This window comes from Haliotis rubra, unplaced genomic scaffold, assembly GCF_003918875.1.
Source record: "Haliotis rubra isolate DU_JTF1 unplaced genomic scaffold, ASM391887v1 Scf331, whole genome shotgun sequence".
In the NCBI taxonomy this organism is placed as follows: Eukaryota; Metazoa; Mollusca; class Gastropoda; order Lepetellida; family Haliotidae; genus Haliotis; species Haliotis rubra.
Window position 1 is genome coordinate 468504 of NW_025767004.1, and position 24122 is coordinate 492625.

At 43.9% G+C, this 24122-nt stretch overlaps 1 protein-coding gene across 1 annotated transcript in view; it reads right to left on the minus strand.

The window, feature by feature from the left end:
* The window catches only part of LOC124284229 (chromosome-associated kinesin KIF4A-like), a 49868-nt gene continuing 25746 nt past the window's right edge, over positions 1-24122 (minus strand). The window contains 12 exon segments of the mRNA XM_046720292.1: positions 1-2371; positions 2916-3062; positions 3100-3117; positions 4408-4521; positions 5908-5985; positions 6182-6271; positions 7628-7798; positions 10789-10868; positions 12749-12798; positions 18331-18434; positions 18645-18788; positions 21556-21756. Of these exon segments, the coding sequence (XP_046576248.1) occupies positions 2132-2371; positions 2916-3062; positions 3100-3117; positions 4408-4521; positions 5908-5985; positions 6182-6271; positions 7628-7798; positions 10789-10868; positions 12749-12798; positions 18331-18434; positions 18645-18788; positions 21556-21756 (1437 nt within the window). The 3' untranslated portion in view covers positions 1-2131.

The following is a 24122-nucleotide window of genomic DNA, read 5'->3' on the forward strand; positions in this document are numbered from 1 at the left end:
TTGACAGTATTGAGGAAGCGCCATGAGGCTGGAGGGTATGGTACTGACACCCAATGATCATCATTAGGACATTTCAGGGATTTCCACCCATCAGAAGTGGATTGTGAAACAACTAAGGGATGCAACTCTCTATAACAAACTCCTTAGCCTTACACCACTAAGCCACCAGTGACCTATGAACTGTGAATGTTTGTTGTTTTTGTTAACCCCAGTTACTGTACATATTTACAAACCTCTAATATAATTGCAGGGAAAGAAACCTTTCAAAATTTACCACTAGATTACAGGGCCAGTTAGTAGACAATAATTAATTGTCCTGTCTGTACTTCACTGGTCCAAAGTACAATTCGTAGATTTACTGAACTATCAGTACAAAATTCACTGGCCACCAGGACCACTGCAAACATATCATTTAGTGGACCTGATGAATTTCTTCTAGCCAGGGACCCCAGGACCAGCGTAAATTTCGCACATTATAATGAAAGAAGTAGATGTGAAAATTCAGCCATTCCTCATAAATCACAGACACAAGATGAAGTGATTGACATATGTACAATGACAAGGTGTATACAGGGCCCGATTTAAAGAAATGAAACTTACTTGCACCCAGTGCAACCTTAGGTAGAAACCTTGTTGCATCAGATAAAAACAGGTTGCACCTGCTGCTCAATATAGAATCTGGTATAAAATATTGAGTTTTGGTAATGATAGTTTAGAACATTATAACAAAAGAAATCTGGGACTGATAAGATTAGTTACCTCACTTCCTGAAATTTCATGAACAGTAAGTCCTTTAGTCACTGCTCATACAGTCATCAGAGTCACTCTTCCAAGTCAGTTCCTCATCATTCTGTTTTCCAGCTGAAGTCTCAAACATTGACTTGCACCTGGTGCAAGTTAGACTAATAACTAGGTTGCACTTTGTAATATTGGGTTGCACCAGTGCAAGTAACAAAGCACCAAATTGAGCCCTGGTATATATTTCACAATGATGGAATACTGCCACCAGTTTTATACACCATGACGCCGGTGACAGTCAAAGTGACAAACAGATTTCACGTAGAGTCATAAATTATGATAAGTCATATTGAAGGGCACAACCAATTTAGATTTCACATTCACACTGCAATGTTTATATAGTAAAAAGGTTTTCAGACCTTGCAACCAGTTATACATTTCTCACATGTTTACAACAGCACAACAACAAAATCTTTGCGAGTTGTAAGCATACCTTCAGTTACCTGTTCATATATGTTTCAGAGATGCCAACCCTGAATCAAATGAAAGCGGAGTCATGTCTTGTTAAAAGCAATTCACAAGCCCTGAAGGTGCGAGTTGGGGGTGAACGCGAGAGGGGGCTCAGGCCCTTTTGACAGTTGGGGTCTAGGGGGCCTCCCCTATGAAAATCTTTAGATTTAGCCTGGAAATCTGATTTTTTTAGAAAATACAAACATGTTTATGAATTTAGTAAATATGTTCGTTTGAGTTAAGTATTATCTGGTTAAGTATGCCCAGAAATTGCTAAGTTTTTATAGACAAATCGGAGTGTGGATTTTGTATTTGAAAATCGGAGTAACACCTCCAAAATCAGAGTGGTTGGCATCTCTGTATGTTCTACATACATATCTCATAAACCCTGCACAGCTGTCCAATATTTCACCACTCCCAAGATGGTATACTTCCAGAGGATAATTCAACATATTCAATTCATCTATCCAGATCATTTAGTCAGATGTTCCAGTCCTGCTGACCATGAATCTGCTTCATCCAATCCAGGACTTTATAACCCCGTAGTTTTATGTCTGTAGGACAATAAGATGTTGCAGCTTCCATGATTGAAGAGACTCACTGCGTGAACACAGCGTTAACACAGGATATTCATCATTACATGTCCTCCTGGACACAACCTGCAGCAGTTTGATGTCAGTATATCCTGCTGTGTTGAAGGGTCAATGATTCTGTGTATCTGTTCTCATGGGAGGTGTTCTGGTGGTCTTGTGTTACTGTCACGGAAACAACATGTGTGTGGCCGTCTTGACGGCAGTTCATGCCAGCGGTGTAAACAGACTAGATCTATTGGGGTTGTGAAGCTTCCTCTTCTTCTTGAGCCCACCGCCCAGCGTGGTGGAGTTTATGGAGTCATTACTGTCACTAGCCTCACTGCCTCCTTCTTCACCAGAGATGCTCTGACCTTAGGCTTCTCAAATTCATCTGAGCTGCGTGTCGTGTTGTCGCTGGACTCTATGGCCTGGAAGATCCTGCGAGACTTGCCTGTCTTCAACTGGGCGACATCGATAGGCGTGTCATCACTGGTCTTGGACTTGTCGTCGTCAAAACTGAAGGTGCTGTTAAGTGACGATTGGGATGTTGCCTGGCAACAGAAGGGAAGACATGACAGCTTGTTATAAATGTTTGTTGTCTTACATTCTTGTCAGTGACTTCTATATATAGATCACAATGCCTTGCATAGTCTGGGCCAGAAAACAGGTGCTTGATATTATGACCAACATCATGGAGGAACAATATCCTACAGTCAGGAGGTCACAACATGGAATCAACCAAACCTTGACACCCAATCCGCTAAGTCACCTATTATAACAAGTGCAGTTACAGGGGCTGCCCAATCCATGCCCCACACTGCTGCTATCTAGATTGTGTTTATAGGGCATTAACAATATGATGCCATCATGGTGAGCTGGGCGGGTGCATTGAAGCACCAGAAATAATCTTCACACATTTCAGTCATACAGGGAAACCAGGTGTGTAGAGTCGCGAGAGAACACTTCAACAACTGGGATACCCAACTACACCTACATATGTGAATGAATGAAAGCTTTTAGTCCTTTGGTAGCAGTTCTTCAACTCAAAGTCCCACGTGATGCGATCCCCAAAGATATATATCTTGAAAATCTTACCTTCTTTCCTTTCATCTGTTTGGTTTGTTTAGTTTGTTTAGTTGTTTTCTTGGGCTTGGCTTTTGACTTGTAGATGGGTGTTTGGGTCCAGTCCTCGTCACTTGTATCTAAATCCTCAACAGGGTCATCATCCCACTCATCCATGAACTCATCGTACGCACGTGAGAGGCTCCAGGTTCTCCGCTGCAGCTGTCGACTTTTTCTGAAACATGAGATATCCTTGGTGAGACAATCCGTGATGTGACACATCAGACCATCAGATGCTTTACATGAGACACACCATGAGATGCTTTACAATAGACACACGACAAACTTTACATGAGACACACCATGAGATGCTTTACAATAGACACACTACAAGATTTACGTGAGACACACCATGAGATGCACCAGCTAAGACACTTTAGTTGAGACACCCTAATTGAGACAATCCACCATTACAGGCATTACTTGAGACACAGCATCAGAGGCTTAAGATGAGTCACCCTTAATGAGACGCTTTAGATGAGACGCTTAAGATGAGTCACCCTTAATGCAACGCTTAAGATGAGTCACCCTTAATGAGACGCTTAAGATGAGACTCCCTTAAGGAGACGTTTGAGATGAGACACCCTTAATGAGATGCTTTAGATGAGACACCCTTAATGAGATGCTTAAGATGAGACACCCTTAATGAGATGCTTTAGATGAGACACCCTTAATGAGACGCTTAAGATGAGACACCCTTAATGAGACGCTTAAGATGAGTCACCCTTAATGAGACGCTTAAGATGAGACACCCTTAATGAGATGAGTCACCCTTAATGAGACGCTTAAGATGAGACATCCTTAATGAGACGCTTGAGATGAGACACCCTTAATGAGATGCTTAAGATGAGACACCCTTAATGAGACGCTTAAGATGAGTCACCCTTAATGAGACGCTTAAGATGAGACACCCTTAATGAGATGCTTTAGATGAGACACCCTTAATGAGATGCTTAAGATGAGACACCCTTAATGAGATGCTTTATGAGACACCCTTAATGAGACGCTTAAGATGAGACACCCTTAATGAGATGCTTAAGATGAGACACCCTTAATGAGACGCTTAAGATGAGACACCCTTAATGAGACGCTTTAGATGAGACACCCTTAATGAGACGCTTTAGTTGAGTCACCCTTAATGAGATGCTTAAGATGAGTCACCCTTAATGAGATACTTAAGATGAGACACCCTTAGAGAGACGCCTAAGATGAGACACCCTTAATGAGACGCTTTAGATGAGACACCCTTAATGAGACACTTTTGATGAGACACCCTTAATGAGATGCTTAAGATGAGACACCCTTAATGAGATACTTAAGATGAGACACTAAGAGATAGTCTCATCTAGACAGATCAGTTTCATCTGCTCTATATCATCACAGTTAAGAGATGTGTACATTAAATGTGTATATTTCTCAAGTAAGATGTGCACCAACTACCTGGGTTGTACTGTAATCCACTCACCTTTGGCTTTGTCTTGGGTTTGAGGACGGGGGTGAGGAATGGAGAGGACCCAGGTTCCGATATGCTGGGCATGAGTGCCATGTGTTTCCCCTGGTACATCGCTCGGGTCAGTTGCTGCAGACAAGGAAACAATTATACATGCTACAAACTGTCAGAAACCTGAGGAGGTTGCAGCAATAGCTTGACAGCGTTACCCTGGCTACCTACATGTAACTTCTTAACTTAGTGATTCAGCCTTTCCTCCGTTAACCCAGCGATTCAGCCTTTCCTCCATTAACCCAGTGATTCAGCCCTTCCTCCGTTAACCCAGTGATTCAGACTTTCCTCCGTTAACCCAGTGATTCAGACTTTCCTCCATTAACCCAGGGATTCAGCATTTCCTCCATTAACCCAGTGATTCAGCCCTTCCTCCATTAACCCAGTGATTCAGCCCTTCCTCCGTTAACCCAGTGATTCAGCCCTTCCTCCGTTAACCCAGTGATTCAGACTTTCCTCCATTAACCCAGGGATTCAGCATTTCCTCCATTAACCCAGTGATTCAGCCCTTCCTCCGTTAACCCAGTGATTCAGACTTTCCTCCATTAACCCAGTGATTCAGCATTTCCTCCATTAACCCAGTGATTCAGCCTTTCCTCCATTAACCCAGTGGTTCAGCATTTCCTCCATTAACCCAGTGATTCAGCCCTTCCTCCATTAACCCAGTGATTCAGCCCTTCCTCCGTTAACCCAGTGATTCAGCCCTTCAACCCAGTGACCCAGACAGCCTTTCCTCCATTAACCCAGTGATTCAGCATTTCCTCCATTAACCCAGTGATTCAGCCCTTCCTCCGTTAACCCAGTGATTCAGACTTTCCTCCATTAACCCAGGGATTCAGCATTTCCTCCATTAACCCAGTGATTCAGCCCTTCCTCCGTTAACCCAGTGATTCAGACTTTCCTCCATTAACCCAGTGATTCAGCCTTTCCTCCATTAACCCAGTGATTCAGCATTTCCTCCGTTAACCCAGTGATTCAGCCTTTCCTCCATTAACCCAGTGATTCAGCCTTTCATCCATTAATCCTGTGATTCAGCATTTCCTCCGTTAACCAATGATTCAGCCCTTCCTCCATTGACCAGTGATTCAGCCTTTTCTCCAATAACCCAGTGATTCAGCATTTCCTCAGTTAACCTAGTGATTCAGCCTTTCCGTTAACACAGTTATTTTTAGCTTTTCCATTAACCCAGTGATTCAGCCTTTCCATTAACCCAGTGATTCAGCCTTTCCTGGCCATTCTGTCTTAACCCACTGTTCAAATAGTTGGACCAAGCAATAAAACACAAAATATAACTTTGGCCATTCCTAAGATTGTTCTTTTTAAATCAAGTGCTAAAGTAAATATTTGTGTTTTTCTAGAGTGTGACGTACACACTCAGCTACAATTCTGACCACTTCATTCACGGTACACTGGGTTCATTCTCTGCCTGAGCTACAAACACTTCATTTGAGAATGCACTGCTACCTTCTTAAGTCCTTCATTTTCTTCCGTAACTTGTTGTAGCCTGTCGCTGAGCTCGCTCAGAGATTCGATTGTCTTTTCCTGGAACATCAGAACACTCTTGGTAAAGGTGTGTCTCTCATAAACATCGGTAACATGCCCAAATTATGTGATAGAGGTATGAATATGTTTGGTTTCAGGCCACTTCAAACAGAATATCACTTAACTGACTGAGAAAGGAATTTCTGTACAAGAAAGAACATACTCTCTTCAAAGGAGCAAATATATGACGTGTCACCTGGAATTCAAGTCTCTCTCTTGTATCCTGGTCAGCAGACATGTTGGCATCACTTGACACTGAGTTGAGTTTCTTCAGGAGGAACAGAACCTGTAACACAAACACACCAAGTACTGAACAAACATGGAGGCATCAAGCTCCGTGCTGATCCCCATTCTCACCCCCGAACAGATCCAAACTCAGATCCACTCACCTCATGCTCCCCCGAACTGATCAACCAAGGCTCTCTCTCCCCCGTACTGATCCACCCACCTCATGCTCCCCGTACTGATCCACCCACCCCATGCTAGCCTGTACTGATCCGACCATGTTGGACCCATGCTCCCCCGTACTGATCCACCCACCTCATGCTCCCCCGTACTGATCCACCCACCTCATGCTCCCCCATTACAGATCCACCCACCTCATGCTCCCCGCACAGATCCACCTCATGCTCCCCTGCATGCTCCCCATCTGATCCCCATGATCAACCCTCAGATCCCAAACACAGATCCACCCACCTCATGCTCCCCGAACTGATCAACCAAGGCTCTCTCTCCCCCGTACTGATCCACCCACCTCATGCTCCTCGTACTGATCCACCCACCCCATGCTAGCCTGTACTGATCCGACCATGTTGGACCCATGCTCCCCCGTACTGATCCACCCACCTCATGCTCCCCGTGGAGATCCAAAACCCTCATGCTCCCCCGTAGAGATCCACCCACCTCATGCTCCCCGTACAGATCCACCCACCTCATGCTCCCCCCACCCCATGCTAGCCTGTACAGATCCACCCACCTCATGCTCCCCATACTGATCCATCCATGTTCAACCCATGCTCCCCATACTGATCCACCCACCTCATGCTTACCTGCACTGATCCATCCCCCTCATGCTCCCCCATGATCCACTGATCCACCCTCATACCCCCATTACTGATTCACCCACCTCATATTCCCCCTGCACTGATCCACCCACCTCATGCTCCCCATACTGATCCACCTCATGCCACCTCATGCTCATGCTCCCCCGTGCACTGATCCACCCACCTCATGCTCCCCGCACTGATCCACCCACCTCATGCTCCCGTACTGATCCCCACTCATGCTCCCCGTGCACTGATCCACACCCCCTCATGATCCTCGCACTGATCCACCACCACACCCCCTCATGCTCCCGTGCACTCCCCGTACTGATCCACCCACCTCATGCTCCTCCGCACTGATCCTCCCTCATGCTCCCCCGCACTAATCCACACACCCCTCATGTTCCTCCTGCACTGATCCACCCCTCATGCTCCCCGTGCTGATCCACACACCCCTCATGCTCCTCCGTGCTGATCCACCCCTCATGCTCCCCGTGCACTGATCCACACCCCTCATGTTCCCCGTGCACTGATCCACCCCCCCTCATATTCCCCATACTGATTCACCCACCTCATATTCCCCGTACTGATCCACCCACCTTGGACTCATGCTCCCTCTGCAGAACTGTTATCTTTGACTCGAACTGGTTCCTCAGCTTGGTGATCTGGTCTTCCATGTGCTGGGCAGCCTGACTCGAGTCCTCGTTTGTAGCATGAGCCTCCTTAAGCTCAGTCTTGGTGATGGAGATGTCGGCCTTCGCTGACACGGCCTAGAAGGGAAACATTTTCAACCAATAACGACCATTCACTGCAACCAATTATAAATATGCTACAAAAGTACAGAGACTGAGAGTGACAGACTGGTTCAGAAAACATGATCCTCAAATACAGAGAGTTCCTGTAACAGCTGAGAAGCTTAACTCAAATGGTGAAACTCTGTCATTGTGAAGATATGTGAATACACATTGAAACTGTTACAGTCAATACTACTGTGTGTGAGCTCCAGCTTCATGAGGTGTGGGAGGTACCTGCTAGATACACATTGAAACTGTTACAGTCAATACTACTGTGTGTGAGCACCAGCTACATGAGGTGTGGGAGGTACCTGCTAGATACACATTGAAACTGTTATAGTCAATACTACTGTGTGTGAGCTCCAGCTACATGAGGTGTGGGAGGTACCTGCTAGATACACATTGAAACTGTTACAGTCAATACTACTGTGTGTGAGCTCCAGCTACATGAGGTGTGGGAGGTACCTGCTAGATACACATTGAAACTGTTACAGTCAATACTACTGTGTGTGAGCACCAGCTACATGAGGTGTGGGAGGTTACCTGCTAGATACACATTGAAACTGTTACAGTCAATACTACTGTGTGTGAGCACCAGCTACATGAGGTGTGGGAGTTACCTGCTAGAGATACACATTGAAACTGTTACAGTCAATACTACTGTGTGTGAGCACCAGCTACATGAGGTGTGGGAGATACCTGCTAGATACACATTGAAACTGTTACAGTCAATACTACTGTGTGTGTGAGCTCCAGCTACATGAGGTGTGTGAGGGAGTTACCTGCTAGATACACATTGAAACTGTTACAGTCAATACTACTGTGTGTGAGCTCCAGCTACATGAGGGTGTGGGAGGTACCTGCTAGATACACATTGAAACTGTTACAGTCAATACTACTGTGTGTGAGCACCAGCTACATGAGGTGTGGGAGTTACCTGCTAGATACACATTGAAACTGTTACAGTCAATCAATACTACTGTGTGCTGAGCTCCAGCTGTGTGGAGGTTACCTGCTAGATACACATTGAAACTGTTACAGTCAATACTACTGTGTGTGAGCACCAGCTACATGAGGTGTGGGAGTTACCTGCTAGATACACATTGAAACTGTTACAGTCAATACTACTGTGTGTGAGCTCCAGCTACATGAGGTGTGGGAGGTACCTGCTAGATACACATTGAAACTGTTACAGTCAATACTACTGTGTGTGAGCACCAGCTACATGTGTGGGAGTTACCTGCTAGATACACATTGAAACTGTTACAGTCAATACTACTGTGTGTGAGCACCAGCTACATGAGGTGTGGGAGGTACCTGCTAGATACACATTGAAACTGTTACAGTCAATACTACTGTGTGTGAGCTCCAGCTACATGAGGTGTGGGAGTTACCTGCTAGATACACATTGAAACTGTTACAGTCAATACTACTACTGTGTGTGAGCTCCAGCTACATGAGGTGTGGAGTTACCTGCTAGATACACATTGAAACTGTTACAGTCAATACTACTGTGTGTGAGCTCCAGCTACATGAGGTGTGGAGGTGTGGGAGGTCAATACCTGCTAGATACACATTGAAACTGTTACAGTCAAATACTGTGTGTGAGCTCCAGCTACATGAGGTGTGGGAGTTACCTGCTAGATACACATTGAAACTGTTACAGTCAATACTACTGTGTGTGAGCTCCAGCTACATGAGGTGTGGGAGTTACCTGCTAGATACACATTGAAACTGTTACAGTCAATACTACTGTGTGTGAGCACCAGCTACATGAGGTGTGGGAGGTACCTGCTAGATACACATTGAAACTGTTACAGTCAATACTACTGTGTGTGAGCTACTGAAACTGTTACAGTCAATACAGCTACATGAGGTGTGGGAGGTACCTGCTAGATACACATTGAAACTGTTACAGTCAATACTACTGTGTGTGAGCTCCAGCTACATGAGGTGTGGGAGGTACCTGCTAGATACACATTGAAACTGTTACAGTCAATACTACTGTGTGTGAGCACCAGCTACATGAGGTGTGGGAGGTACCTGCTAGATACACATTGAAACTGTTACAGTCAATACTACTGTGTGTGAGCTCCAGCTACATGAGGTGTGGGAGTTACCTGCTAGATACACATTGAAACTGTTACAGTCAATACTACTGTGTGTGAGCTCCAGCTACATGAGGTGTGGGAGGTACCTGCTAGATACACATTGAAACTGTTACAGTCAATACTACTGTGTGTGAGCTCCAGCTACATGAGGTGTGGGAGTTACCTGCTAGATACACATTGAAACTGTTACAGTCAATACTACTGTGTGTGAGCACCAGCTACATGAGGTGTGGGAGTTACCTGCTAGATACACATTGAAACTGTTACAGTCAATACTACTGTGTGTGAGCACCAGCTACATGAGGTGTGGGAGGTACCTGCTAGATACACATTGAAACTGTTACAGTCAATACTACTGTGTGTGAGCTCCAGCTACATGAGGTGTGGGAGTTACCTGCTAGATACACATTGAAACTGTTACAGTCAATACTACTGTGTGTGAGCACCAGCTACATGAGGTGTGGGAGGTACCTGCTAGATACACATTGAAACTGTTACAGTCAATACTACTGTGTGTGAGCTCCAGCTACATGAGGTGTGGGAGGTACCTGCTAGATACACATTGAAACTGTTACAGTCAATACTACTGTGTGTGAGCACCAGCTACATGAGGTGTGGGAGTTACCTGCTAGATACACATTGAAACTGTTACAGTCAATACTACTGTGTGTGAGCTCAGCTACATGAGGTGTGGGAGATACCTGCTAGATACACATTGAAACTGTTACAGTCAATACTACTGTGTGTGAGCTCCAGCTACATGAGGTGTGGGAGTTACCTGCTAGATACACATTGAAACTGTTACAGTCAATACTACTGTGTGTGAGCACCAGCTACATGAGGTGTCGGAGTTACCTGCTCCAGCAGCCACTTCAGTCCACACTTGGCCTCCATCATGGTGTGCAGGGACTCCCACGCCGACTTGCCCTTGCTGTCTGTAACACAACACACAGTACAGACACAGCCCCTTACTGTAACACAACACACAGTACAGACACAGCCCCTTACTGTAGCACAACACACTGTACAGACACAGCCCCTTGCTGTAGCACAACACACAATACAGACACAGCCCCTTACTGTAACACAACACACCGTACAGACACAGACCCTTACTGTAACACAACACACAGTATAGACACAGCCCCTTACTGTAACACAACACACTGTACAGACACAGACCCTTACTGTAACACAACACACCATACAGACACAGACCCTGACTGTAACACAACACACAGTACAGACAGCTCCTTACTGTAACACAACACACCATACAGACACACAGCCCCTTACTGTAACACAACACACCATACAGACACAGCCCCTTACTGTAACACAACACACAGCATAGACACAGCCCCTTACTGTAACACAACACACAGTATAGACACAGCCCCTTACTGTAACACAACACACAGTATAGACACAGCCCCTTACTGTAACACAACACACACTGTACAGACACAGCCCCTTACTGTAACACAACACACAGTACAGACACAGCCCCTTACTGTAACACAACACATTGTACAGACACAGCCCCTTACTGTAACACAACACACAGTATAGACACAGCCCCTTACTGGAACACAAGACACAGTATAGACACAGCCCCTTACTGTAACACAACACACTGTACAGACACAGCCCCTTACTGTAACACAACACACACACACAGTACAGACACAGCCCCTTACTGTAACACAGCCCCTTACTGTAACACAACACACCATACAGACACAGGCCCCTACTGTAACACAACACACTGCACAGACACAGCACCCCCTTACTGTAACACAACACAGTACAGTACACAGCCCCTTACTGTAACACAACACACAGTACAGACACAGCCCCTTACTGTAACACAACACACAGTACAGACACAGCCCCTTACTGTAACACAACACACAGTACAGACACAGCCCCTTACTGTAACACAACACACAGTATAGAGACACAGACACCCCTTACTGTACACACAACACAACACACAGTACAGACACAGCCCTTACTGTAACACAACACACTGTACAGACACAGCCCCTTACTGTAACACAACACACAGTACAGACACAGCCCCTTACTGTAATACAACACACCCAGGGGTATAAAAGCCAGACACAGCCCCTTACTGTAACACAACACACTGTACAGACACAGCCCCTTACTGTAACACAACACACAGTATGAAAAGATACACACAGCCCCTTACTGTAATACAACACACCATACAGACACAGCCCCTGAAATTACTGTAACACAACACACAGTATGGACACAGCCCCTTACTGTAGCACAACACACAGTATGGACACAGCCCCTTACTGTAACACAACACACAGTATAGACACAGACCCTTACTGTAACACAACACACCATACAGACACAGCCCCTTACTGTAACACAACACACTGCATAGACACAGCCCCTTACTGTAACACAACACACAGTATAGACACAGCCCCTTACCGTAACACAACACACTGTACAGACACAGACCCTTACTGTAACACAACACACAGTATAGACACAGACCCTTACTGTAATACAACACACCATACAGACACAGACCCTTACTGTAAAACAACTCTGTGACAACACAAATAGAAACCAGTGAGAAGTTCATGACATTCTGTGATTTGTGCATGAGTTGGTAATTGAAGTATCTTTCTGGATGACTGGAAATGTACTTTAAGCTTCCATTCTTTGATATAGAATTACAACACTATAGCTGTATGGTCACTTGTAGAACGGGCCCAGGATACCACATCCGTATATATCCAAACTATAAATCCCAGAAACAACCTACCTTGATCTGCATCAACAATTTTTTGTTGTAGATCTGAGATCTGGATGTTCCTGAAAATAGGTCCACATAGTGAGATGACGCTATCAGTGTGGTAAGATCACCTTTCGGTAATGCAGTCTTATAAAAATACCATTTTAAACCCCACTACAAGACCTCTCTGCATGAAGATCCCATGACACCTTAAAGATCACATATACTCTAGGGGGGTACAAATACATAAATCACTAATTGGCATCGTCATAAATGAAACCCAGTCATTAAAACTACTCATTTCGATCTTTAATTAACTTAAATCGACCTTTTTGACAACAGTGCAAAATACTCACCCGCTAACTAAATTTCATGAACACATAGGAACAGATATGAGGGCCGATGCAGAATTTATGTACATTTCAGGGGGTAAATTATCTTGTTTACGGGTTTGTATAAACCTGAAATCGTGACAACTGTTGTGAAAAATGAAAGCTATATGTTCTCACAATCTACAGTCATTCAATTTTGTCTCCTGCTTTGCCTAGTTTCCGAGTTACAACTTGTTTTCATAGATGATTCTGTCAAAATTGCTTGGTGTCGCTAGGCCTTATTTGTTCGAGCCAGACGCTAATGATAGCGAAAACAATGATCAGCCTCGTTCATCACGGTTACGGTTAATTTCTTCAACCTAAACAGTGCGACACTAAGAAGGGTAGATGCCCATCAGATGCAGTTAATTGAAAATATCCCCGGTAGTTCTTGTCTGATTGTAATAAAGTATCAAAGCAGTGTGGGCTTTTTCAGGTTTTCGAATGCCTGGATGGTATAATGATTGATCCAAATTGATCCCATTTCTGTGTTTTTCTACCTCGATACTTAATCATGTCATGTAAAAATATGACGTTTATTACATATATTAAAAATTGACATTTGATTTATTTGAATCCGTAAACTAAACAACCCTACTTTGCCATTGCTAAAAGAATCTGAAAATTTACTTAGGTAAATAATAATAATAATAATTGCTTTGTATAGCCCCTAGTTCCAGCTATATGCAGCCGCTCAATGCTGCTTTACACGTTAGAAGTCACTTTATTACAGTTCAATCACTAGATGAGAAAGAAATGTTTTGAGTTTTCTCTTAAAGTTGGGAGAGAGTCAGTGTTCCTGATGTCAAGGGGGGACCGCGTTCCACAGGGCGGGAGCTGCAACTGAGAAGGCACGATCTCCAGCCTTCGTTGATGTGGATGGAACAACCAGTTTCTCCTTCTGGGCAGAACGTAAGGTTCTAGATGGGTGGTAGACCGATAGCAGGTCCTTTAAATACGTAGGCGATGACTCAACATAGAGAGCATCGTACGTCAAGACGAGCAACTTGAAACTGACCCGATGTCTAATGGGCAACCAGTGTAAATCTCTGAGAATTGGCGTGATGTGACAATCCTTTCTGGTGCGTGTGACAACACGAGCAGGCTTGTTCTGAACTCTCTGTAAGTGAGAGATTACGCCAGATCCAAACACTAGAGAGTTACAGTAATCGAGTCTACTTGTTACTTGAGACTGAATCAGAATTTTGCTAGTTTCGTTTTCAAGGTACTTTCGGAGTTTGCCGATGTTAGCGATATGGAAGTTTGCTAGCTTTGGCTGTGTTCAGTGCCTGATAGGTACATACAGTTTTAGCACACAGCAAATGCTTATATGTATTTCTTATGCAACAATGAAGTTCTGTTTGGGATTCTCAAAACAGTGTCGGCCCATAAGTTTTCACATGCAATACAGCAATTAATACTCCCTTGTTGTAACCCGTGTTAGGTGGTATAAACCTACACATGTTATTTGTCATCATTCACTTGCAATTGATGGTCAGTTAATGAATTTATAACAGGTATAATTAGTGGTAACACCACTTAGATTACCCGACAAAGGTTCGAAGTTGGCATTTCTTGTGTCTGGAGTAAATACTCAACATTATAAACATCGATCAAAGGATTAACCGATAACACGCCGATTGATTAATTACTTTTATCTTACACAGCGGATTTGTCAAAAGGTAGTGTTTATGTATGTAGATTTACTAATCTATACTGAATACACTCTGTCGTGTCTGTGTCTGTGAAAAACAACGTCCTTCTTTCAAAGGATTAATCGCCAATACATTGATTGATTGCTTATTATTGGCTAACTAAATTACTTTTTGGCGGACATTATGCAATTAGTTGCCAATGAGACTATACACCAATGTGGAATACCTGAAACGATATATCACTTTTTCGTATATTAGACTGTTAAAAGACACATCACTTAGAACAGCTGCAGATGAATGGCATATCACTCGGGTTTTTGTGGATATGGTGGATACATTCCTCGAACAAGGTAATAGCCTGACATTGTTCCTATAACTTTAATCTGTTTTATTTTTAATATTTGCATTTTGTTTTTGTTCATTTGTCGTAGCATTCAACAGAATCATTGTTTTCACCGTAAAGTGTAATGAGACAGACAACATACACTAGGGTGTGTGTGCGGATTATGATTCACATTGGCAAACTATAAAATGTCTAGATATTACAGTTCTGTTATAAATTCACTATAAGAATCAGCAGATCGTCTGCTTTTTATTTAGTTTCAAAATGCATACAAGTATGATAATAAACTAATTAGGATTATAATACCAAATATAAAGACGTACATTGACTAGTATCTACATACTGGTGAGCTGACATTAACCACGTGAATGTAGCAAGAAATTTATTGCGCAGTATTGTCACTTCGACCCCCACCTCGCTTCCGTGGAAGAAATCGTTATGTTACAAGTTGTGTCATGCACAATCCTTTTGGTCATGATTCAAATATATATTTAACTACGAGTAGAAAGTAGTTTTGATTTTCTAACTTGATAATCTCATTAGTTCTAACAGACTTTAGCCCGTCACTTTACGATTTTAAAAAATGGCGGCACCCTATCGCGAACATCCGCCAGTCTGAGGATAAATGCTATTTAGGTTTCTTTTCACCGAGTTACAAAATCAAAACTACTTTCTACTGGTAGTAAAATATGTATTTGATTGATGGCCAATAGGATTTTGCATGACATAGCTTATAACATAACAATTTCTCTCGTGGAAGCGAGGTGGGTGTCAATATAATAGTACTTACAGTATTATTGTTACTTCGACCACAACCTTCTTCCGAGGAAGAAATCGTTATGTTACAAGTTGTGTCATGGAAAATCTTTATGGTCATCAATCATATACATATTTTACTACAACTAGTAAGTACATGTAGTTTTGATTCTTTAACTTCCGTGAAGCGATCTGAACACAAGTAAGATATCGTTTCAGGCTTCCACAACGCTCGCTTTGCACTCACAAACATAACCCATTTAGCACGAACTGTGGGGTCCTGTGGAAATCTGTGCATGGTAACCCCATCGCTCGACCCCTAGGAACAATTGACGACAACGCAACGATTTGGAAAGTCTTGGTTGATGTCGAGAAATCATCAAAATGACGAGCTTGCTACACACTTTATATACAACTAACTGAAAATCCTTCCTCATATGACGTCACTGCAGTGCTCTGGCGACAGAGTTACGTAACCTGTCTGTGGTTTCATTGGTGGGCGAGAGTGAAGCAGGCGACTTTTTGGCAACTTTAATCGCTCGGTATTAATTAACCACAAGTTTTTAAGAATGAATTTGGTGTTCCGCATAAAACTAACCACAAATCTTTCATATGTAATAGTTAAAAGAGTACCAAAAAAAAGAAAACTTTATTTGTTCTTTAAGAAAGTCGCAAACTACCCAAATGGAGTCACAGTGTTACAGTCACAGTGTTACAGTCACATGTGGAAGCAAAGCCCCAAGTCTCAGACCTTTTTGAAAAACACTCAACAATGTGATACTTATTTAAACACTCAACAATACGATACTTATTTAGACACTTAACAATACGATACTTTTTAAACATTCAACAATCCGATACTTATTTCAACACTCAACAATACGATACTTATTTAGATGCTCAACAATACGATACTTATTTAGACACTGAACAATACGATACTTATTTAGACACTCAACAACACGATACGTATTTAGACACTCAACAATCCGATACTTATTTAGACACTTAACAGACACTTAACAATACGATACTTATTTAAACACTTAACAATACGATACTTATTTAGACACTTAATAATACGATACTTATTTAGACACTCAACAATACGATACTTATTTAGACACTCAACAATCCGATACTTATTTAGACACTCAACAATACGATACTTATTTAGACACTTAACAATACGATACTTATTTAGACACTTAACAATACGATACTTATTTAGACACTTAACAATACGATACTTATTTAAACACTTAACAATACGATACTTATTTAGACACTTAATAATACTATACTTATTTAGACACTTAACAATACGATACTTATTTAGACACTCAACAATACGATACTTATTTAGACACTCAACAATACGATACTTATTTAGACACTTAACAATACGATACTTATTTAGACACTCAACAATACGATACTTATTTAGACACTCAACAATACAATACTTATTTAGACACTCAACAATACGATACTTATTTAGACACTTAACAATACGATACTTATTTAGACACTCAACAATACGATACTTATTTAGACACTCAACAACACGATACGTATTTAGACACTCAACAATCCGATACTTATTTAGACACTCAACAATACGATACTTATTTAGACACTTAACAATACGATACTTATTTAGACACTTAACAATACGATACTTATTTAGACACTTAACAATACGATACTTATTTAAACACTTAACAATACGATACTTATTTAGACACTTAATAATACGATACTTATATAGACACTTAACAATACGATACTTATTTAGACACTCAACAATCCGATACTTATTTAGACACTCAACAATACGATACTTATTTAGACACTTAACAATACGATACTTATTTAGACACTCAACAATACGATACTTATTTAGACACTCAACAATACAATACTTATTTAGACACTCAACAATACGATACTTATTTAGACACTTAACAATACGATACTTATTTAGACACTCAACAATACGATACTTATTTAAACACTCAACAATATGATACATATTTAGACACTCAACAATCCGACACCCACTGACACAGTCAACAATCTGATATTCAAGTGCAGGTGTCAGTATAGTGTTTACTAAAACCATCACTTCAAACATGAAACGTTTGTGAGTGAGTTTATTTCATGCCACACTCAGCAATATTTCAACTATATGGCGGCAGTCTATAAATAATCGAGTCTGGACCACACAATCCAGTGATCAACAGCATGAGCATCAACCTACGCAATTGGGATATTATGACTTGTGTCAACAAAGTCACCGAGCCTGACCACCCGATCCCGTTAGTAGCCTCTAACAACAAGCATGGGTTACTGAAGATCAATTCTAACCCGGATCTTCACGGATGAAACGTTTGTGACCTCAGTTAAGTGTGAATTAATGGATGTCTTGGTTCTCTGCTAGGCCATATATGGATAGCTCCCCTGCAGTGTTAGAAAGATAAGTACCTCAACTCAATTTCTGTTTCCAGTGCTGTGATCTGTGAAATGACACTGTCTTGTTCAAAGCTTACATCCTCAGTGGAGCCTTCTGAGTTGACCCAGGCCATTTTCTGTAGTCAAAAATATGCATGTCAGTAAAACTCTGCCAGCAATACACACAAATATCATCTCAACTATACCATACAACTAAAAACACACTTAGTGCTATTCACATATTAAAGTAAAATATATCTGAACTAATGGCTTCTTGCAGATAAACAATTGTGGTTTGTATGTTGGTAGCCTTTTGAGTCTAAATGTTCACTTAGCTACATACTCACTTTCTTCGGGGGTGTATCATCCAGCTTGGCCTTGAGGTCGGCCAGCTGTGTAGCGAGTGTCTTGCGGTCGGCCAGCAGACTGTCCAGGTGATACTTGGCCTCTCGGATGCTGACCTGCACGTCCAGCTCCTGGCTGAGCCAAGCCTGTGACACACAACTTCATCATACATCTCTGGTAGACCAGGCAGGGTTTTACTTTACACGCATACAAGAATCTGCCACATCACATGTGCCACACCACTGTAGATCACCCAGACTCCAACATACTAACAAAGAGAGCCCCTTTAAAACAGCTGTTGTCGTCATAACATCTCAAACAGCTTCTGCATAATACTGAAGACTAAGTATCACATCAAAAACGGACCTCTACCCTTATAACAATAACCACTTACTCTCCTCTCCCTTGACAGCCACACCCAGCCACTGACCCATTCAATCATAACCACACCCAGCCACTGACCCCTCCCTTTAATAACCACACCCACCTATTGACCCTCCCTTAATCACCACACCCACCTATTGACCCTCCCTTAATCACCACATCCACCTATTGACCCCTCCCTTAATCACCACACCCACCTATTGACCCCTCCCTTAATCACCACACCCACCTATTGACCCTCCCTTTAATCACCACACCCACCTATTGACCCTCCTTAATCACCACACCCAGCCACTGACCCTCCCTAAATCACCACACCCACCTACTGACCCTCCCTTAATCACCACACCCACCTATTGACCCTCCCCTTAATCACCACACCCACCTACTGACCCCTCCCCTTTAATCACCACACCCACCTACTGACCCCCTCCCTTAATCACCACACCCAGCCACTGACCCTCCCCTAAATCACCACAGCCACCTATTGACCCTCCCTTTAATCACCACCCCCAGCCACTGACCCTCTCCTTAATCACCACCCCAGCCACTGACCCTCCCCTTAATCACCACACCCAGCCACTGACCCCTCCCTTAATCACCACACCCAGCTACTGACCTCCCTTAATCACCACACCCAGCCACTGACCCTCCCCCTTAATCACCACACCCAGCCACTGACCCTCCCTAATCACCACACCCAGCCACTGACCCTCCCCTTAATCACCACACCCAGCTACTGACCCTCCCTTAATCACCACACCCACCTACTGACCCTCCCTTAATCACCACACCCAGCCACTGACCCTCCCTTAATCAATCACCACCCAGCTACTGACCCTCTCCCTTAATCACCACACCCAGCTACTGACCCTCTCCCTTAATCACTCACACCCACCTACTGACCCTCCCTTTTAATCACCACCCCCAGCCACTGACCCTCCCCTTAATCACCACATCCAGCCACTGACCCTCCCTTAATCACCACACCCCAGCCACTGACCCTCCCTTTAATCACCACACCCACCTACTGACCCTCCCTTAATCACCACACCCAGCTACTGACCCCTCCTTTAATCACTCACATCCACCTACTGACCCTCCCTTAATCACCACCCCCCAGCCACTGACCCTCCCTTAATCACACACCAGCCTACTGACCCTCCCTAATCACCACACCCAGCCACTGACCCTCCCCCTTAATCACCACACCCAGCCACTGACCCTCCCTTAATCACCACACCCAGCCACTGACCCTCCCCTTAATCACCACATCCACCTACTGACCCTCCTTTAATCACCACCCCAGCCACTGACCCTCCCTTAATCACCACACCCACCTACTGACCCTCCCCTTTAATCACCACACCCATCTATTGACCCTCCCTTAATCACCACATCCACCTACTGACCCTCCCTTTAATCACCACACCCAGCCACTGACCCTCCCTTTAATCACCACACCCACCTATTGACCCTCCCTTAATCACCACATCCACCTACTGACCCCTCCCTTAATCACCACACCCAGCCACTGACCCCTCCCTTAATCACCACACCCACCTACTGACCCTCCCTTTAATCACCACATCCACCTACTGACCCTCCTTAATCACCACCCCCACCTACTGACCCTCCCTTAATCACACACCCCCAGCCACTGACCCTCTCTTAATCACCACACCCACCTACTGACCCTCCCTTAATCACCACATCCACCTATTGACCCTCCCTTAATCACCACACCCACCTGTTGACCTCCCTTAATCACCACTCACACCCAGCCACTGACCCTCCCCTTAATCACCACCCCAGCCACTGACCCTCCCCTAAATCACCACACCCACCTACTGACCCTCCCTTAATCACCACCCCCCAGCCACTGACCCTCCTAAATCACAACCAGCCACTGACCCTCCCTTTAATCACCACACCCAGCTACTGACCCTCCCTTTAATCGCCACATCCAGCCATTGACCCTCCCCTAAATGCCACACCCAGCTACTGACCCTCCCTTAATCACCACACCCACCTACTGACCCTCCTTAATCACCACCCCAGCCACTGACCCTCCCTTAATCACCACACCCCAGCCACTGACCCCTCCTCCCACCAGCCCTGACCCTCCCTTAATCACCACCCCCACCTACTGACCCTCCCTTAATCACCACCACCACCTGCCCTGACCCTCCTTAATCACCACCACCCACCTACTGACCCTCCCTTAATCACCACACCCACCTATTGACCCTCCCTTAATCACCACCCCAGCCACTGAACCCTCCCTAATCACCACCCCCAGCCACTGACCCTCCCTTAAACGCCACACCCACCTACTGACCCTCCCCTAATCTCCACCCCCAGCCACTGATCCCTCCCTTAATCACCACACCCAGCCACTGACCCTCCTTTAATTGCCACACCCAGCTACTGATCCCTCCCTTAATCACCACACCCAGCTACTGACCCTCCCTTAATCGCCACACCCACCTACTGACCCTCCCCTAATCGCCACATCCAGCTACTGACCCTGACTCTGTTGCCGATGCTGCTACCATCACACTTGTTCAGCTGTTTACTCCTCTCTTCCATCACTGTCTTCTGCCGTGCTAGGGCATCCTTCAGCCTCCTGTTGGCTGCAGCTGCCTCCTCAGCCTTCCGTCTCAGGACAGTCTGCTGCTTCTCATGGGTCTTCTGCATCTTCTGGATCTCACACTGTCGCTTGAGGTCCTGGTGACAGAGGGATGATTTTTTATCTGCTGTTCCAACAACCTTTCCAAAGACCATCTTTACTAGAGTAAATACAAGTCATTGTGAATCCAGGCCCAGATACTTCAAAGATAAACACACTGAATTTTGACCAAGTTGTAAGTGACACTGACTCAGGTAAGTTCGAGATGTATGTAACCTGCATGATCCAGATGCATGTCGTAATGTGGTAGTGTTATATATTGTGTAATAATGCTCCAGATGTAATACATTGTACAAGGGCATTCAGTGAGGGGCAGTGGTGTGCTACCCTTGCACCTGGACTTGATTTAGACAGAAAGATCAGGACAGTGGCATAAGGAGCATATTCGGAACCATCTGTACAATATCTCTGCCATCTTCTTCTTAGGTATGTAAGGGGGGTTAACTCTTGCATTACTCCCACATTACATCTCAAGCCAAAAGAAGACTAGCTTTGGTGTAATCATTCTACACTATGAATTGTTTGCCTAATTTGGACGTTTGGATTACCGTTGGGAGAGGTGAATATTACAATCAAAGTCTTAACTGCTGTAACCACTGTTCTTGCATTACATTACCTTTGACCGCCATATAGCTGGTATATTGCTGGGTGCAGAGTAAAACTAAACTCACTCACTCACATTACCTTTGACTGCCATATAGCTGGTATATTGCTGAGTGCGCGTAACACTAAACTCACTCACATTACCTTTAACCGCCATATAGCTGGTATATTGCTGAGTGCAGGGTAAAACTAAACTCACTCACTCTCATTACCTTTGACCGCCATATAGCTGGTATATTGCTGAGTGCAGCGTAAAACTAAACTCACTCACTCACATTACCTTTGACCGCCATATAGCTGGTATATTGCTGAGTGTGGCGTAAAACTAAACTCACTCACTCACATTACCTTTGACCGCCATATAACTGGTATATTGCTGAGTGCGGCGTAAAACTAAACTCACTCACTCACATTACCTTTGACTGCCATATAGCTGGTATATTGCTGAGTGCAGCGTAAAACTAAACTCACTCACTCACATTACCTTTGACCGTCATATAGCTGGTATATTGCTGAGTGCGGGGTAAAACCTAACTCACTCACTCACATTACCTTTGACCGCCATATAGCTGGTATATTGCTGAGTGTGGCGTAAAACTAAACTCACTCACTCACATTACCTTTGAATTTGTACTGCCACTCTGATTTGTACTGCAATAGTGACACCTTTGTACTGATCTCACCTGGTTAACCTAGTAGTTTCAACTTGGGAGTCAGTCACCCAGATGCATTTGACCTGACTGACCGCTTAGCATGTAACCTTCTTGGCCCAATACCATGTAACCTTCTTGGCCCAATACCATGTAACCTTCTTGGCCCAATACCATGTAACCTTCTTGGCCCAATACCATGTAACCTTCTTGGCCCAATACCATGTAACCTTCTTGGCCCAATACCATGTAACCTACTTGGCCCAATACCATGTAACCTTCTTGGCCCAATACCATGTAACCTTCTTGGCCCAATACCATGTAACCTTCTTGGCCCAATACCATGTAACCTACTTGGCCCAATACCATGTAACCTACTTGGCCCAATACCATGTAACCTTCTTTCCCAAACCATGTAACCTACTTGGCCCAATACCATGTAACCTACTTGGCCCAATACCATGTAACCTTTCATTTGACCCAATACCATGTGTAACCTTCTTGGCCCAATACCATGTAACCTACTTGGCCTAATACCATGTAACCTACTTGTACTACAATACCATGTAACCTACTTGGCCCAATAATGTAACCTTCCCAATACCATGTAACCTAACCTTGGCCCAATACCATGTAAACCTTGGCCCAATACCATGTAACCTTTGAACAATACCATGTAACCTTTCTTGGCCCAATACCATGTAACCTAACTTGGCCCAATACCATGTAACCTTTCCATGTAACCTACTTTGACCCAATACCATGTAACCTTCTTGGCCCAATACCATGTAACCTTCTTGGCCCAATACCATGTAACCTTCTTGGCCCAATACCATGTAACCTACTTGGCCCAATGTAACCTTCTTGGCCCATGTAACCTTCTTGGCCCAATACCTTGGCCCCATGTAACCTACTTGGCCCAATACCATGTAACCTTCTTGGCCCAATACCATGTAACCTACTTGGCCCAATACCATGTAACCTTCTTGGCCCAATACCATGTAACCTACTTGACCCAATACCATGTAACCTACTTGGCCCAAAACCACGTAACCTTTCATGTAACCTTCTTGGCCCAATACCATGTAACCTTCCATGTAACCTTCTTGGCCCAATACCATGTAACCCAATACCATGTAACCTACTTGGCC